General features: G+C 32.7%; 1 protein-coding gene across 4 annotated transcripts in view; it reads right to left on the reverse strand.

Moving 5' to 3' along the window:
- LOC125073680 overlaps positions 1-18,755 on the reverse strand; it is a 29,931-nt gene that overhangs the window by 5,449 nt on the left and 5,727 nt on the right. For all 4 annotated transcript variants that reach the window (XM_047684631.1, XM_047684630.1, XM_047684629.1 and 1 more), the window contains exons 5-12: positions 18,171-18,319; positions 17,753-17,878; positions 15,925-16,113; positions 15,385-15,483; positions 15,004-15,183; positions 14,218-14,468; positions 13,385-13,548; positions 81-13,201 (exon numbers count right to left, since the gene is read on the reverse strand). In XM_047684631.1, the coding sequence (XP_047540587.1) occupies positions 81-13,201; positions 13,385-13,548; positions 14,218-14,468; positions 15,004-15,183; positions 15,385-15,483; positions 15,925-16,113; positions 17,753-17,878; positions 18,171-18,319 (14,279 nt within the window). The remainder of the gene's footprint in view (positions 1-80; positions 13,202-13,384; positions 13,549-14,217; positions 14,469-15,003; positions 15,184-15,384; positions 15,484-15,924; positions 16,114-17,752; positions 17,879-18,170; positions 18,320-18,755) is intronic.

The following is an 18,755-nucleotide window of genomic DNA, read 5'->3' on the forward strand; positions in this document are numbered from 1 at the left end:
ATTTCTTTTCTGAAGTTATAAAAGTTATACTAACGGTTAATTGCTTAAGAAAATGCAAAATTAATATATGTTCTACTTACAAGCACAGTCCTGCCCATATTGTCTGTTCTCACGGTTTCTTCGTATGAATAATCATGAGGGTCGCCCGAAGATGACAAGTTCCACGGCTCCGAACCCTCTGGACTAGATTCTCGTTCAGGTTTTATTTCTTGCGACTCACGATCAGCCCATGGTGAGCTATTAGTTCTTGTCTCTATTAGTTCAGGTGGCGTAGCTTCTGGAGCTGGCGAAGCTGTGCTATCTGGTGGTGGAACTGTTGCCGCCGTAGCCAGATTAAAAGCTTGTAGATTGTGAAGAGCGGCTGTTGGTAAGCGAACGTGACGAACTCCAGGGCGTGTTAGTACAGGCTTCAAGCCAGCTGGCCCAATGAGACGTTGTAATAAAAGTGCATTAGTAGTGCCACCCTCGCCTCCTCCAACTGTTAATAGTTTTGGACCGCGATTAGTCACTATAGCAATTTGCTGACCACCCTTAACCATTGAAACTGGCAAGATATAATTGGCGGGCATTAACACTGCTGTAGTAGGCTTTCCAGCTGTTCCTCTCGCGACTGTTATTGTTTGGCCGTCTGCGACTATTACATTGCGTTGTGGTTGCGGTCTGGCTCGAGGAGTTTCATTTTCAAAACTTAGTTTTCTTACGACTTTACGTGGACTGTCTTGAGGAGAATGACTCTCAAGACAACTCTCGGTGCAGTCACCTTGTGAAGTACCACAACTACTGTCCTCTGAACCCATAGTACGACATGTCTCATCGCCATTAACTGGACTAATGTCGCGGGCACCAGGACGCCGCGAGCTACTGGAGCTCTTTTTACGCTTTGATGATCCAGAAGGGTTTGATGGCGGATTATTTCTTCTACGTGGTGCTGGTTTATCTTTATCGGGAGAATTCTCAACTTGTTCTTTATATTCTGCTAATATATACAATATACGTTGCGTAGTCTGTTCATCCTCTAGAGGCTTTTGTGTAGACGTTTTTGGAGGTACAGTATTTATCTTTAAGGAATTTGGTGGATGTGATGATTTGGGTCTTGACTTAGATTTCGAACCTACTTTCGCTGCTTTTTGTTGAATAGGTTGAGTACTACTTCCTTCACTTGAAGTTGATTCACTGGTAACAGTGTGAGGAATTTGTACGTGTGATGTTGAAGAAGAGGGAGAGTCAATGATACCTGATGAATCTGGTGATCGTTCAAATGCTGATTGTGTGGGTGTTGTTACATTAGGTTTCCTACTTACGTACGCCACATTTACTGATTGATTAGACCCAATAGAATACAAAACTTGTTGCGTTGATTCTGTAACAGTCGAAGTTATTGAAGTGCTCTCAGCTGTATCAGACGATGGCGTATGCAATTTAGTGTAATTACTTTGGTTATTTGGTTGAACAGTACTCCTTTCTTTAACTTGTTCTAATACCATATCAAATTCTCGTAATTGTTCAAGGGTCGATGTACTCATTTGCGACTCCGGCGAAGATTGACTTTCAGATGTAACTTTTACATGTCTAGTTGTTTGAGCTTGTGGCAAACGAATAGTATGTTGTCCAAGAGGTGGAGCTGCCGTCAATACTAACTGTTGATAAACAGGTTGATTAGCGCCACCGATGACATTCCGCTGAATTTGAAAGAAAGACGGACGTACTAATCTTGTACCGGACATCATTTGAGGAGCTTTACTTAGCATTGGCAATTTAATGCGCATTTGCGTTAAAACCGGCTGATGCTGAACCGGCGTATTTTGAGAATTTTCGTTTGACGAATTATTATTAATGCTTTCATCAGAAGTAACGTCTGAACTAGATGCTTGTGGTACTAATTTGATAATTGGTGATTCCATTTCATTTTGATTAATAAACTTAACATCATTGTGTTGTTTTTGATTAGTTTCATCGGCAAGTTCGGTACTAGGAACTGTTATTAAATTAATAGTTTGCCCACCACCTATATTAACGGGTATTTGTCGAGTGTAAATTACACCACCATGCATGGTTTGGATATTCATAGGAGAAATGGTTTGTTTTATCTGTTGCATTAAATTAGGTTGAATTGAAGTCGTCTGCGAAGAAGACTTCCTCAATAATAGCGGTGGGCTGTTAATTTGTCCTATATGATCTAAATTCAAAGTATTATCAGAAGATTGACAATCTGAACTTTCCGCATTTATGTCTACAGATGATAAATGTGACGTGTTTGAGTTTATGTCATTTGACTTTTGATTACTGTCTTGATAAACTTGTTTACCAAACGCTTGATTGAATTTGGGCAAACTGGTTGATTTTTCAGGAATAGATTTGTTGGAAGAATTCTGAATAAACTTAGCATAATTTTCCTCATACACAGAGCGAGACTTTATTTCATGTTGGGCACTAACGGTTTCTTTATTAGATGTTGAAATGTTCTTATTAGACGACTGACTTGAGTCTTCTGTTTTATTATTGACTTGAATATTTGAGGAATCAATCGGTTGTAGTCTTAATACCATGCTTCTTTGGTGTGGATTATTTAAATGAATAGATTTGCCGTCTGCAGCTTTACATAAAAATTGCACCATTTTTTGTTCGTTAGATCCTTGCATATTTGTTAAGTTAGTTAAGAGATTAACTCTTTTTAATAATTGGCCTGTACCAGGATTCTTTTGGTTCCCGGTATTTACAATGTGAAGAAGCTGATTATTGCCTTGTTGAATACCTGAGTCTACTAATGACAATCCACCATACGATGTTGAATGTTGTCCGTTGTTTGCATTCGATGTTGTATTATTATTTACTCCTTTATTTTGAACAATATGTAACACAGATGTATTAGAGTTATTTATAACTGAATTTTGTGCATTATCAACTAAAGTAATTTGGTTTCCATTAGTATTTTTATTTTGCACTATGTGTAATACTTGCGAAGTAGCAGCAGAATTAGGAGCCACCTGAATATTATCTTGAGAATTAGTTTGATTCAATGGAGGAGGTAATATTTGTGCGAACGCTTGTTGGAGTGCCATTGCATTAATGGAAGAATTTGAGTAATTAGGTGATTCTGGAACGGGGCTCGTGGCTTCCATTTTTGGAGATATTGGATTTGGAATATTGACTAAGTTAGTAGTGAATTCTGGTGTAGTTGTTATACCAGCAGCATTCATAGCGTGAGCAATTTGATCAGATTTTTCAGCGGAACCGTTTTGTTGCTTTTGGTGATCAATGAATTCAGAATTTTGTTTCTGTGTTGATTCAAATATCATATTTGATCGCGGTTCTATAGGCGAAGTGCTCTCATTAGAATTATATGAAAAGTCAACATTATTTATGGGTTTGTTAACTAATAAATTTAAATCATCATCATCATCATCATCATTGTAATCAATTGGTTCGTCTTTAATAGGCATTTCTTCAACCTTTACTTCGCTTATTTCCATTTGTACTGGTATATTTTCATTACAAATTGGCACTTTTGAAGATTCTTGTGATTTAATATGTCGTTCGTATTCTTGCGCTAGTGGTAAACTCAGATCCGCAGTGGTTAATTCGGTATATTCGGTTTTGATAGTAGGTTGTGAATCATCGTGAGGGCTGTTTTCAACTAAACACTGAGAAGGACTAGCATCTGTTACTTGAGTAACTCGCGGATCGCACGTTACGGGATTTTGGGCAGCTCCACTAACAGGTAATTGGCCCACCTGTACTACTTGTACCACAGTTTCTATCGGAGCTGGTTCAATAAAATCCGGGCTAATCAGGTCATATGGGAATACCTTATTACTATAAATGTTTTTCTTATTTTTAAATTTGTCGTAATGCCAATCATAATTCAATTCAAAGGTTGTTTTTTTAAAAAATGCTCGTACTTTATCTCGCAATTGCAAATATGAAACGTAACGTTTAACAGTTTCAAATTGTTCTTTATTAGGCTTACATACGTCTTCACATTTACTATAGTCCTCATAATCCTCGGACAACAAAAACGGCTGAGATTGTTTTACGTCCGACAGAGTCGCAGCCGAAAATTTTGAATTATTATCTCCATCTTCTAAAATTTTTTTGACTCTGCCGGACCCCTCACCAAAACCCATACTAAAATTTTTTTCTCTAATTTGATCGCAAGAGGACTGATGTTCGACAAATTTTGATGATATTTCCTCAGCTAATGTTTGTCGTAAGGGATCATAGGGTTCCTTACCGTCTGTTTTTTCATCTGAGAATAGAATATTCTCATTATCAGTTTTGTCAAAAGTATTAATAGCAGCTCCTTTAATAGGCCAACATTTTAATACACTGGATACATCTATATATTCTTTATGAAATGGCTGCGAGAATGAGAATTTTATGGAGCTACAATAATTAAAGAGACGTTTATACTCTTTACTATAGGCAGATTCTGTCATTGCAGTTACAGTTATTTTTGGGTAGTCGATATTTTTGCTTTTTCTGTATCTTTTTTCATTCAACTTAATGTCACATGTATCACTTTTACGTTTTAAATATTTTTTACTTAATTTTTCAGCGGCTTCAACTTCTTTAACCTTTTGTCTTGAGTAAGTTACTTTGGGTATAACAACATTCAAATTATTAGAATTTTCCTTTTCGTCGCTTTCACTTTGATCTTCAAAAACTTTGTTTTTGAGAGCTTTTATGACATTAATAGTTTTTTCGTCGCAAATGTTACTGTAGCCCGTCTCATCTGAATAAGAAGCTCTATTCAATATAGGAAACACATAACATGTACCAACTACTGGATCCTCATAAATAGAACCTTTTAATACAACGCTAGAATCGCCTTTATATACAAGTGTTACATTTTTTTGCAAAGTATTATCATTTGAAGAACATTTAGTATCTAACTCATTTGGATTACAGTCATTTATACTTGAAATTTTATTGTGTGACGTGTTATCAGAATCCATAATACTTTGGACTTCTTCAATATTAATGTTTTTATGTTCTAGATCCGTATTTTCACATTTTTCAGTTGTAGTTTCCTTAATCCGACTTTGTAGATAATCTTTTCGACTTTGTTTATGTAAATTTTCTATGTGGCATAAATCCTTAATATCATTTTTAAGTAAGCATTCTGAATCATATGTGTCAATACAATTTGGTTTAGGTTCTTTAGTGTTACCTATTTGATCTTTCATATTATGGTTAATATTGAGAACAACCTCTTGTTTACCTTGTTCTTCAAATTTATTTAAATTGCTTTTTGTTCTCTCAAGAAGCATATCTGCACTTAAGCAGCTATCCCCAGAACCTGCTGTGTTTAAGAGTAATGTCTGAATATTTTCATCGTCAATTTCTTCTAACGGTATTATAACTTCAATTTTATCATCAGAACTCAGAAAATCTGTATTTAAAAATTCATTTATTGTTTCAGAATTCTTCTTTTCATTATCAGAATTGGCATTTATCAAAATTGATGATTGTTTATTCGTTTCCATTTCAGTTACGTTTTGTTGATCATGAAAAAAATTCTTAACGTTATTTTCATTCAATATACTTGAACTACTATTACTTGGAACATTTGGAAGATATTTTTCATGACGATTTATGTTTTCGTTATCAAGGTATACTTGATTGTTGAATTCTTCATCCTTTTTTATAGAAATATTTTCATTCGCCTTCTTTAATTTATTAACATTTTTTTTAATTCTAATAGAATCTTCGTATTTACTGATAGGCTTGTTATCATCCATTGTGTTATCACCATTTAGTTTTTTAACATTCTCGAATTCACAATGATAAATCTGTTCGGGTTCTTTCGATTTTACATAATTATTACATTCAGCAGACTCTTTTATTAATGCTTTATCGTACACCAACGTTTCAGTAGTTTTTAGATTATTACACAATAAAATAGTTTGAATATTACTACCAGATTTTGGTAAACCTTTTTTATTAGTCTCATCGGAAATTAGATTAGGGGAAATATTTTCTATTTTTGATACTTTGTGGCGATTTACTTTTTCTGCCATACCAGTTGATTTTCTTTTTAAAGGGGATGAATTTGAGGGTTTTTCACCCACAGGTAAAAAGCATACATATGGCTTGAGATTTTCAATGACATTGCTGTTATTGACAAAATAATTGACAGTTAATTTAACAAGTGTTGGCACTTCATACTTTATATTATTTGAGCTACAAGTGTTAGTTTCTTTGACAAACGGTATATTTAGTGATACAGAGTTCTCAATATCACTGTCACAATCTGTTGAAGAATCATCGTATTTTAAGTTCTCATTTTTAGTTCCCGAGTTTTTGCTGATATAACACTGTAAATCATGTTTGGTCATTAACCAATCTGCATTACACTTACTCATGCTTGATCGTTGTTCGGAGGATGAAGGGATCATTAACACGTTATTGTTTTCGACTAATTGTGATTTTTGTATTTTGCTTTCATTTGATACCATAAAGTCGCTTAATATTGATAATGATCCACTACGTTTCAAAGTTGTATATTTATTTGAATGTTCATCTAAAATAATCGACTTTTCATATGATGAATAATGGGACATTTCTGATTTTTCCTCGACGTTTTTATTGGAGTATATATCTAATTTTTTTGCGAGGTTTTTTAAAGTGTCATCGCATCTAACTAAACTAACAAAACACATTTTTTTTTGAATTTTCATTTTTTCTATAAGTTCATCACATTTTTCTATTCTTAGGAGACATTGTTTTGATTTAATTTCTTCACTGTCAGAAACTGTGCTAATTTTGTTTGCTGATTTTTCCATAGATAATGCTTTTTCACAGCTATTATTTAAAAAATTATCTTGACCATCTACACCAAAATCTTGGAGTAACATTGTTTTTAAATCACCAATGTCTTCGTTTAGCTTCGTGCTATTAAGATCTGTACTGGGAACAATATTATTAGCCCCGCTCTCGTTTGAAGAATCATCTATTTCAATGAAGTCCGATATCTTTTCTTTTGAACATGTAGTAGATGTTGTTGTTTCTTTTTGAGTTGATCTATCAGTACCTTCCAAAACTTTTGATTTCAATTCACTTGTAGACTCGTTTATAGCATTTATAACAGAAGGAAGTCTTTCGATTTCCACTACACATTTTTGGGATAACCTACTTTGATGTTTATTAAACATTTCCTTATTCATAAATGCAACATCAAATTTTCCAAATTCTGTTTTAAAAGTTTGAGTAATATCTTCGTCGTCACTTATTAAATTAATTGTCTCTGTATTGACAATAGGTTTTTTCATATATGATATATCATGCACTTTAGTTTTTATTGTGTGAGATGTATGTGGAGTTTTAATCGCAACTTGTTTAATATTTAATGTGCATTTTGTATTATTATTTATATTTTGCCATAGCAATGCCTTGATCTTTGGATCTTCAAATATTGAATCTACGTTAACGCTTAGCTTACCCGATATGGTTGCCTTAAAAGTGTTACCATTTGGAAGTTTTATTCGAACGCATTTTTTTAAGGGGTCGTTATTATAGCTTGGTATTTCTTCAAAAATTACTTTGTCTTTATATTCCAATACATTTTCATGGATTGTTGTACTTAGTTCTTTACTCGATATTTCTGACTGAGTTCCTGTACAATTTTCACTAGAGATCGGTTTTTGAACATCTAGATTGGCATTGCTAAAAATATCCTGTTGTGTATTATTAGTTTTTACGTTGTTTATATTTTCGTCAATAACGGATGATAGTATTTCTGAATTTTGACCTGAATCACCAGAACAGGGTTTGGTCTTTAAGTCATTAATATTACATACACCATCATTTATATTAAGGTTACTCGCATCACAGTTTCTTACTTCCTCATTTTCAAGAGGATTTGCCAATTTCGTGTTATTTTGTACATGTTCTTTTAAATTTGGAACATTGTCTTCTTTATTAGGTCTATCAAGAGTATCATTCCGCCCAAAACTCGAAGGAAACTTTTCTATTGTGTTTTGTATTAATGAATTATTTTGTATATTTTCAGTTTGTTTTAAATCTTCTGTGCGCTTATTATGCATTATGCTTTTGCTAAGGATATTCGGTATTATAGCTGATGTTATTTTTTCCTCGATATCGACATAAGTGTAAATGGATTTGTCAGTACTACTTTCATTTTGGTTCTCAATATAACATTCATTTGTATTCATATTAGTCTCAAACGGTGCCATATTATTTTTCTGAACGTTTTCTTTACTTTTTATTTGTTTTTCAACTAATGTCAATTTTGTAGATTTGCAGGATTTATCGGTTTTATTTTTATTTATAATGGGTTTAATAAATGTGTTTCGCTTTTTTATTAAAGTTGGACATTTTAGCTTTCTTCTTTGTTTTTTATCTCCAATCCGAACTTCAGTAGGTGACAATATGGTCGTATCTTTTAAAACATTTGATGATCGCAACAAAATACGACGACTTGGGGAGACTAAAGTATTTTTGCTCTCGTTATTGTCATTTATTGAAAGTTTTTGGCATGAATTTTCATATTCATCTTGATTTATATTTTGTTTTGGCAAAGCAATATTTTGTTCCTCCTTGAAAGTTGTATTGTCATCATTTTTTATATGAGTATTATGTAAATTTTCATTAAATTGGATAACTTCTTTGGTTGGTGTAATTGATTTATAAGAAAGAGCTATTGGTTTATCTTGACAACGATGATAAAGTTGTCTATTTAATATAACCATTCGTTTAAGTTGTATTCTTTCTCGATATGTCGCTTCCTCTTTTTCACTTTTGTTATCTTCGTCTGTTTGTTTTTTTATTGGATTTTTAATTTCAGGCCCGATTTCTAAACTTAATAGAGATTTATTGTCTTGTGATTTGGATTCTATTTTCATTTCAACTCTTTTTGAAAGTTTATATGGTTTTATTGATTCTATATCACCGTGATTTATATCAAGAGTTGTACTTTGCTGCAATGGTAGCGTCAACTCTTTTATATCCAATTTTTCATCATGGCTGTTCGTAAGCGTATCTGCTATAAACTTATTATTTGGCAATTCGGTTTTCGATGTTGATATGTTACAGACTAAACGGCCTTGTGGATCTTGAACAATGACGGGGCTTTTGTTATCTTCGCGTGTTTTATGACATATTTTCGCAACTTTAATGTTATTTTCAATTTTGTTTTTACAATTAGATTTTGGGTCTTCAGTCTTTAAATTATTTTCCTGGTCAGGTTTTATTGTAGTATTATTTTCAGAACTATTTAAATTTAAAGATATATTGGAATTTAAATTCATTAACATATTTGGTGAAACCCTACGTATTACTGGTAAAGTTATAGAACGATCAATAATAACTGGATTCACACAAGGAGCAACAAACTGAGTTGTAAACAGAGTAAAATTTGGTGCCTTATTTACAGCAACATAAGCGTTTCTATTAAAGTTTGCAGAACTTTTGTTTGACTGTTCTATTTGCCCCGTGGAATAGGGATTGTAAATTAAATCGCTACCGATCATCATCATATTCGGTGTCGCACTTCTCTGAGGTACTGTTAAAATAACTCTTGTAGGGTCCAAAGCTTGATTTTGAATATTTGCTTTATCAGTTATATTTTTTTGTATGTCTGTGATGGGTACTTCTTCAACTTTAGATTTATTGCAAGTACTTGTTGCTGGTATGTTGTTTCCTACATTTTTATTACATACATTTGATATCTTTAAATTATTTTTCTCAGATGTAAAAATTGTTTTAACGGGATGAATATTGTCGCAGATTTTTGAATTGGGTGTTTGTTTAACCATCGTTGGTGTAATTAATTCGTTAGAAATAATGCGTAGCTTCTTGTTAAGAGTATCTGTGATTGCTGTACTAGTATTTAATTTCGTTTGACTGACAGGATTAACTTGATTATTACATTTCGATTGCAAGTCTTTCATGGGTTTAGTTGAAAAAAATACATTTTTATTGTGTACAAGGTCCAAATTTTGGCAAGAATCAACCCTTTGTGACTTACGGATTACTGTCGTATCAACGCTTTGATTCGGATATTTATTTACAAATGCATGAGATGTTTTGGTGTTAGGTACAGTTTTTGTTTTAGGACCTTGTGTTAATGCACTATATGGTTCCTCATCTGACATTAGTTCTCCAATCTCCTTGCGCAAGTCATCATCCATTAATTCTTCTAATAAATCATAATCTGAATTTGGTATACCTGATATAAATGGATCATTAGCATTTTGAATGACATCAGGCAAATGTTTTTCTTTAAAGTCTAATGGACTGTTTCTTCCCAAAACTATGTTATTATCTTGACCTCCTAATTTTTTATCCTGTTTTTGTTTTAAATATGGTGATGGCGTCATATCTAATTGTACTGTTTTCCCACTGCTGGCCAATGTCGATTTTGTCTTCATTGAACACTGTTTTGTGTTGGCATATTCACCGACCTTTCTTGAGCTATTACTTCTAGAACAAGCTGCTTTAATAGTATGACATTCTGCATTTTGTAGAGATCTTTTTTCGAACGAATCTTTTTTAAGTACAATATCTAGAGCATTTGGCCCTCTACTTGGTGTCTTTTGAGCTAGAAGAGCATTCATAACACTTTCCCAATCAGATGTTTGATTATCATTGCTCTTAACTGTTTGTTTTGAAGTTGCCCCTTTGCCGGAACCCTTTACGGTGCGAACCTTTTTAAGTTCAGATACCGCATTCGATTTATTATTAGAAACTTTTACTGTTGAAGATGAATTACTTGTAGAGATGGGTTTATCTAAAATTGGAACATTCCTGTTCAAATTCTGAGGATCTTTAGGTTGAATATCTTTGTTAATAGACTTAACACTCGATTGTTTGTTCATATTAATTGTTACAGTACAGTTACTAGGATTATTTTGAACTTCATCAGACTTATGATGCAATTTAAGCGGATGCATTTTAGATTGCTGTCTCAATAATAATATTAAATCATTCTGATCATTTTCTGTAAGGTGACCTTTTAAAGAAGCTGCTGGGGTGACAATATTTTTTTGTTCCAAACTTTTGTTATCAGCTTCATTTGATATATTTGAATCATAAGAACGATTTTCTGACATTAACATATTTGATATTATTGGATATTGCCTATTAAGGCATAAAGGAGTGGTTTTTGTTAATGGTGAACACTTGTAATTTTGTACGTTTTGAACAACCACCTTAGTATTTTCGCTTGAATTACTTTTTGTTTTATCCACCCTGGATACAACTATGTCACCTCTAGTTTGTAAATGACTTACTTTGTCAAAATTCATATTCAGATTTTGCTTCTCTTCTGAAGTTTTATTTTTAAGAGTTTTAGTTTGATCATATAAAATTTTATGTTTATTATCATTGTGTTTATTTTTATGTAAATAGCTCAGGCGCGAAAAAGTATTTGGTGCATTGTCGACTTTCTTTTGCTTAGGACAATTAGTTTTATCAGATAATAACTTTACATCGGGTTTTTCTTTTGAAGCTCCAGCATTTATAGTTTCCTGCAATTCTTTTAGAAAACTTTGAAATTGATTCTGGGTAGATAAATTAGCACTAGTCATACTTTGACAACTAATCGATGATTGCAATGGAATATTTCCGTCATCTTTATTACTGATTAATGTTTCAGAGACATCAATTTTGGGTTGTTTTGGAAAATCTCTTTGAATACTTTCAATGCTAGATACATTTGTGTTACTTTGCTTTTGTCTTGGCTTACATATCTGTTTAGAAGACTGTTTTTTTACTAAATTCGTCATTGGTTTTTGGCTTGAAACGTCAGTAACGTTTTTTACGAGAGGATGTGTCTTGATGACGCCACAACTTCTTTGCTTTAGAAACTCTTTGTACTGAATTTGACTAGGAGTTTCATTATTCTTTAGCACATCGTTTTTCACCGTTTTTTCTAACTGCAAATCAGAATGATTACTGTTTGCTTTAATCACTGGTTGGTGGTAACTTTTCACTGATGCGCTGCATGCTTGTGCAGAAGCTCTATTTATAACTATGTCATGTGTTTTATCACAAAGATTACTGTTTATTTTATCATTTTTCTTGTTAAGGTCATTAAGAAATGTTGACTCCTGAACTATGTTTCCTCTATTACTGCAATTCTTTAAGATTATGTTCACTTCATCTTTCAGGGCGTTAAACTGCTCTATTTCGTCGCGATTAAAATAAACTTTCGGAGAATTTGAACTAGTCAATTTATCAGAGGTAGGTAAGTTCGGCGTTAATGTTTGATGGGGATAAGGCTCCTCGAGAGTCATACTTCCATCATTTATACTTTTGTGGCGCCTAAATTCTATAAGTTTTTTAATACTCTTCTTAACTTCTTCTCTAACATCATTATTTGAACTTTGACCAGAACTTGTAGAATCAGACTTTATTGATGGAAAATTTATTCGTTGCTGTTGATTTGTTGCATGGCGTATTTTAGGAACAGCAAGAGTATTATTAATAATAATACCATTTGACACTCTTAATTCTTCTGTTTTAAACGTATTTGAACGCTGAATGCAATCTGTTGACTTTTCAGGTGATTTAATTTCATCCATAGAAAAAAGCCCGTCAAACAATACATCAGGGTCATTGCCCTCGGAATTGATTGATGTAATTGACGACTTTCCTTGGCTATCGTAGTCACTGTCAGTAATGCATAGGTTATTGTTAATATTACTGTCCAAATCACTCTTTTCGATTTTCAATTGTCCATTTACTTCTGGTATCCTGGCCACTTTCATACCAACAAGTCTTGATAAAGAACCACTTGGTGGTTTCTGTTGTTTCGTGTCAAATTCTAATATGCCTACTTTTTCTTTCTTTTTACGTTCTTTTCTCTCTTTCTTCTTTTCTTTCTTTCGTATGTCCTTTGGTTTTTCTCCGACTTTTTGAACTATTTCAGTACTTTGATCAAAATCCTTAGATGATTCTTTTTTTATTTTAATTTTATCTATTCTCTCTTTTTTCTCCTTACTTCTTTCTTTGCTATGAGGTCTTTCCTTCACAGTTGTGTTAGTATCTCCAACTAGACTAAGTGGATCAATTTCATCATCTGTTAAATATTTCAGTCGTCTACTTTTCTTCTTTCGTCTAGGTATTACTATGGGTAACTCTTCTATACTATGAGCACTGTCTGATAGGGTAGGATTATCTGACAGAGCATCCTGCCATATCTCTTCTGGTTCTTGCAATTCTACCAAGTGCTCATAACCTGTTTTGTATAAATTTACAGAACTTTCATAACATTTTTCTATTGTGACAAATACAATTGATATATAATTTGTGGTACTGGTTATTTAACTAAAATATTATTTAAAGAGCCTACAATATTTTACAAAATGATACAACAAATATATTTGGTTTTACTAATGTAAATTAATTTATGTAATTTTACCTTTTTCAATACCGTAGAAGGCGTCGTTCTCGTCATCGATTTCTTCTGGCAAATGTTGGAAAGATCGTGGGTCTAGATTGAGGTATTTAAGTTCGGTTGTTAGAGCACGCGTGCCTCCGTGCGTGCGCTCCATATATGTCCGACAATTCTCGAGTAGTGTTTCCCTGAAAAAGAATCAATTTTCACGTAGTTTATTTATAATGACCACTTTAAAGGATAATTGCAAATTTAACTGGTAATATTGCATGTTTGTGTAGAGGTCGAGAGATTCAATGAACAACTTTAAGTCATAAATATTGCTTATTGCTCCTCATTTTAGTTTAATAGCAAATATAACTTTAGTTGCTGAAAGGTTTACATATATCTTATTCAAGTAGCCTTTTACATTGTCTTTTATATAGTTTTTAGTTTTACATAATTTGAAACAAAAAGTTGTATCAATCAAATACAATTAAATTAATATAATACAAATATTTAATGCCTGAAAGTCTACACATACTAACTCTTTGCTTTTTTATCATTCATATAATCGGCGTTGGGTTGAGTAATATGGCTTATTTATTAAAAATATATATATATATATATATATATATATATTTTTAATATATATATATATATATATATATATATATATATATATATATATATATATATATATATATATATATATATATATATATATATATATATATTACATTTATGAATTGGCAAATGACTACAATAATAAAATTAGTGTGTGTTTGTTTTAAGTTTAAAGCAAAATATAAGACAGATTATTTTTAAGCTGTTGTTGATATATGCTTTTTTATAACATTTTGTAAGTAAAATATCACCTGTCCATATCCCAAGATAAAGTTTTAACCCTTGGTCCGGAAATTAAAACGGCAAGATCTTGGCAAAGCTCCGCGCCAAGACCTAGCGCTTCGCCCTCAGCAAATATTGCAGTTGACAACACATTTGCTTGTCTTTGAGTCTGTTTTAAGTTGATTGTTTCAGATGTCTTAACCAAATTCGTCTGAGTCCTACTGTCTGTCGCCCAGCTTCCAAACTCAGAGTTAGTGTCAGATCTTGGCTCGTGTATATCCTATAAAAATATAATATAAGTAAATTTATATATATATACAAGGAGACCTTAAAAATCATTATACAAAAGTCACTACAAACATGATTTATTCTTAAATCTTAAAGACATTCATTAATGTTACTGTTGTGCATGATGTGTGGTGGGTTGGGTCGACTATTTGTGCATAACACAGTCTATTTCGATAAATATGTTAATTTTTTTTACAAATCATACTAGTTTCTGATGCATAGATCACCAATGAATACCTCAAAAATAATATAAGTTATTTTAATTAAACTTCATATATTATCTATGTAAATAAACAAACATTGATAACACATTCTTACTGTATGTGAACTGTGTACATAAAAGAAAAAACGACCAGGTTGAGAGCGAGAACAGGTAGTTAGTAAGTACCCTAAGTATACATATTGTTAAATTGTCTTTGTAGCCAAATGATTATAGTTAATTGCGAAGCAATATCAAGAATATGTCTGTGGATGAATATTGCATGAACACGAACTTAAATAATATGAACCATTTTAAATAAACATACCTTGAGTATTGGTGCAAGCAGTGGTGCTGCTTTGACCCGATCATACATAAATGATGAAGGATGAACCGAGAATGCTGTAAGGACGCATTCGCTGCTCAATCGAGAACTTGCTGATAATAATGATCCAAGCTGTGTGAACCATGTTGATAAAGTCTCTTCAGTTAAACGTGCCTCTGCTTCCTGAAATAATTTATATTAATTTAATAAATATTTATCAATATTCCTTATATTTACAGAACTTTATTTCAAGAAACAAAAATATATGGTAAAGATTTTTTATTGTGTTTACACACCAATTTAATGTTTATCATATTTATGTAACATCTTTATATTATTTGTAAGGGAATTTTCGAAAGTTTTTTTGTAAAAATTGTATCAAACCTTCTCAGTCTTAAGTTTGAGTCTCTCCAATTCATTCATACCAGCAGTGATGGCGCGAACGTACAATTCACACACAAATGATTTCCGCTCATCTTTGCACTGAAATATTATAATTGACATAATTAATATATTTTGTGACAAATAATAACAAAATATATTGTAAAAAAAAATATATAACTACAACTTTTGAATAATTTTGAATAAGCTAAAGTTACCGCTTTTCCCCAATACAGATACTATAGAGAAGAACTGGCAAGACATTTTACTATTATGGCAGTATTCCTATTTACCCCTCCAATTAAGCCCAAGGCTTGAGATAGGAAGGAGGAAGACAAGGCTAACAGGATCGAATCTGCGTCTCTACATCGCAAGGCGGCCCATAATCACATCATTAATTATCTTTCCGACAATTAATTGTAAATACAATTTAACTATTATTATTGCCCTGCATGGAAATCAAAAGAGGCGAACTCAGTCTGTTTTATAATCTTTTTAAATATGTATTATCCAACTAGAATAATTGTAAGGGCCGTGACGCACTTGCGCATGTATGGCAGAGGCCAGCGTGTGCAGATGGCGGGCGGTGGCGGCGGGGGCCGCCAGAGCCGCGGCCGCCGTGGGCAGCTTGTCGGCGGGCAGCAGGCGCACCAGCGAGCGCGCGCAGCCGTACAGCGCCACGCGCGCCGCGCCGCTGCACGTCGGGACCACCATGCAGCGGGCGATCACCACCTGCATGTACGATTTATTTTAACTCAATTCCACTTCTACTTTGACATATTTCTATATTGCTCTAAAAATCGTTTTGAAGATTTACTTATTAACATTTGACAATTTAGTGTATTAATAACATGTACAATAAATACCCACTTGTAACTGATGTTGATATGCTGAGGTGCATGTGTGGTAAGTTAGTTGACAATTTAAATAAAATCTTAAGTACCTCGCATAATGTCATTTCGCAAATATAATATTTAGTGCGAAAGTAACTTGTACTGAGGTCGAGGCAGATATTTTTAGCTTCTTTACCCTTGAAGATATATGATAGACATAAGTCAGCCTAATTGTAGGTGAGATAAAGCGGTATTTGGTGAGTTTGAGACTAGGTATATTAGTAGCATGATCAGTAATAGGCTAGTTGACAAAATTTGGAAATTAGTTTAAAACTATAGCTTAGCATCTATTTCACCCCAAAAATATACTATTTTAAGAAAAATAGGTTTTTTATGTTAGTATTTTGAGTTTTTAGAAATGAACTTGAAATTGACCGCGAAAAAGGCCAAGATTGTCATGGCGTCTTGAATGACGTCACACCTCGCGAAACAGCCGTGTTTGTGTATGACAGTCAATTGTGTTTTTTAATAAATAATGAATTCCTCGTATTATAAATACTGTATGGTGCCCCAATGTGAAACTACAACGATAAAAACGCCAGACAAATTATTCATATACGTACCAAACAATAAATAAATACGAATAAAGTGGTTAAATGGCATGGAGGCAAGATGCTCTTATTTTGTCAACTAATTCCACAATTTATTTCTGTGAAGATCATTTCGATGTAAGTATTAAATACAACTTGATATATCTATTTATAAATGTATAGTAAAAGAAATGAATTTAGCAAATATAATATATCACACATAACCTATAAAATGTTAGGACTAGAATAGGATTTTATGATTTGTTTGAGTTAAAATATTATTTTGTTTTATAAAATGTAATAATTCAAACTCTTTTTACTTTTTTAGTTGCCAAATGATAATACTAATTATACAGAGTATCATATTATGGGTAAAGACACAAGTGCGTATGAAACCAGGTTGTATACCAACGAAGTTCGAATGCCAAGAAGATATATGTTGAAAAAACAAAGTTTGTCAATAATCGCAGAGTGTTTGAAAGATCCAGAACCAAGTAGTACCCCCAGTTTATCTGCCATAATGATAATTGATAGCAACAACGTAGCGTTCCGCGCTTGTTTCGCGAGGTGTGACGTCACGCGACTCTGATTGGTGTTTAATGTCACGTGATTAAATGCCTCATTTTGTCGATTTTATTTTCCAAAAATATAATTAATCTTTTATTATTTTTGTAGAAAAGTTGTTTTTTTATTTACTAATTATCATGATTTATCATTAGAAACTCAAAGCCATCCGATTTATGATTAGTGGAAACAAGCCTATTGCATGCAGCCTTAGCACCCCTCCATGGTCCAGATCGTTTACCATAAAGATTAGGTAATTTATCAGAAGGTTATATTATAGAGTTTATAATAAGAGTATACAAGTAAAATGTCGATTCAAAAGTACTACAGAAGTCTATGTATTTGAAATGCAATTAAATTAATTTATAAAAAAAACAAACAAACCTGCGCAATAAGTGTAGCAACTTCTTTAGCATTTTTCCACATTTTCTTGTCTCGCGGCGACATCTCGAGCCGGCTGTGTAAACGTTCCACCAGCTGATAGCCATTGCGTAGTGGAGTTTGTTTAGCCTGATACAAAAAAGAAACACAGCTAAGTAGCTAAATATATACAACTAACATTTAGCATCTACAACAAATGAATATAATTTTTGAAGAATGAATAAGCAAAGTATGTGTATGTGTAGTACCACTACTTTTTACATACATATTATCAAAAATAAAATTGATGTTTCCTTAAAAAAATTCTGGCTGTTTTTTTACGATTAGAAGTAATGTATACTTTAATAGTTAAGATATTTTATCAAGTTTTCTTATATGTGAATGAATTTGTTTTATAACTTGTATTAAAATTTATATTTACCAATTCAATGCACCGCGAACGTGACTCTCCCTTGTGCAAAAGTACAAATTCAATATCGGTAAGTAGTTCCCATACGTCCACCGTGAATCCGGCGTCTTTACGGAGTATATCCACGAATGTAGGCTCGCTTCGAGCTGTTTCCGCTTGATCTGAGAGAATTTTCAAACATTTAAGTACATAAATGATAGAACATTCTAGTTACATGTGATTGTTGTGGCTAAAGCAGTATATTGCACAACATGTATCGTGTTGTTTTTAGTGTAGTAGCTACTGATGGTTCGTAATAAATATCTTTAATAATTCAAGTAAAGATATCAATCTATCTTGTTATCATGTTGAAATTCCTTTTATATCTTATATATTGTCATGTCATTACAAAACAAGTACTTTCTATGTGTGTGACAGCAACAGCACATTTACTCCATAATCCATCATTTGAAATGCACTATATATTGCTGTTTGTTGGTGAAAACAAAATTTGACAAATTAAACAGTGACCAAAGAACTTTATATTAACATATGACATTTAGGTCAATTAACAAGCAAGGCATATTACCATCATCCATGTAGAATAAAAAAAAAAAT

This window comes from Vanessa atalanta, chromosome 25 (assembly GCF_905147765.1).
Source record: "Vanessa atalanta chromosome 25, ilVanAtal1.2, whole genome shotgun sequence".
Lineage (NCBI taxonomy): Eukaryota > Metazoa > Arthropoda > Insecta > Lepidoptera > Nymphalidae > Vanessa > Vanessa atalanta.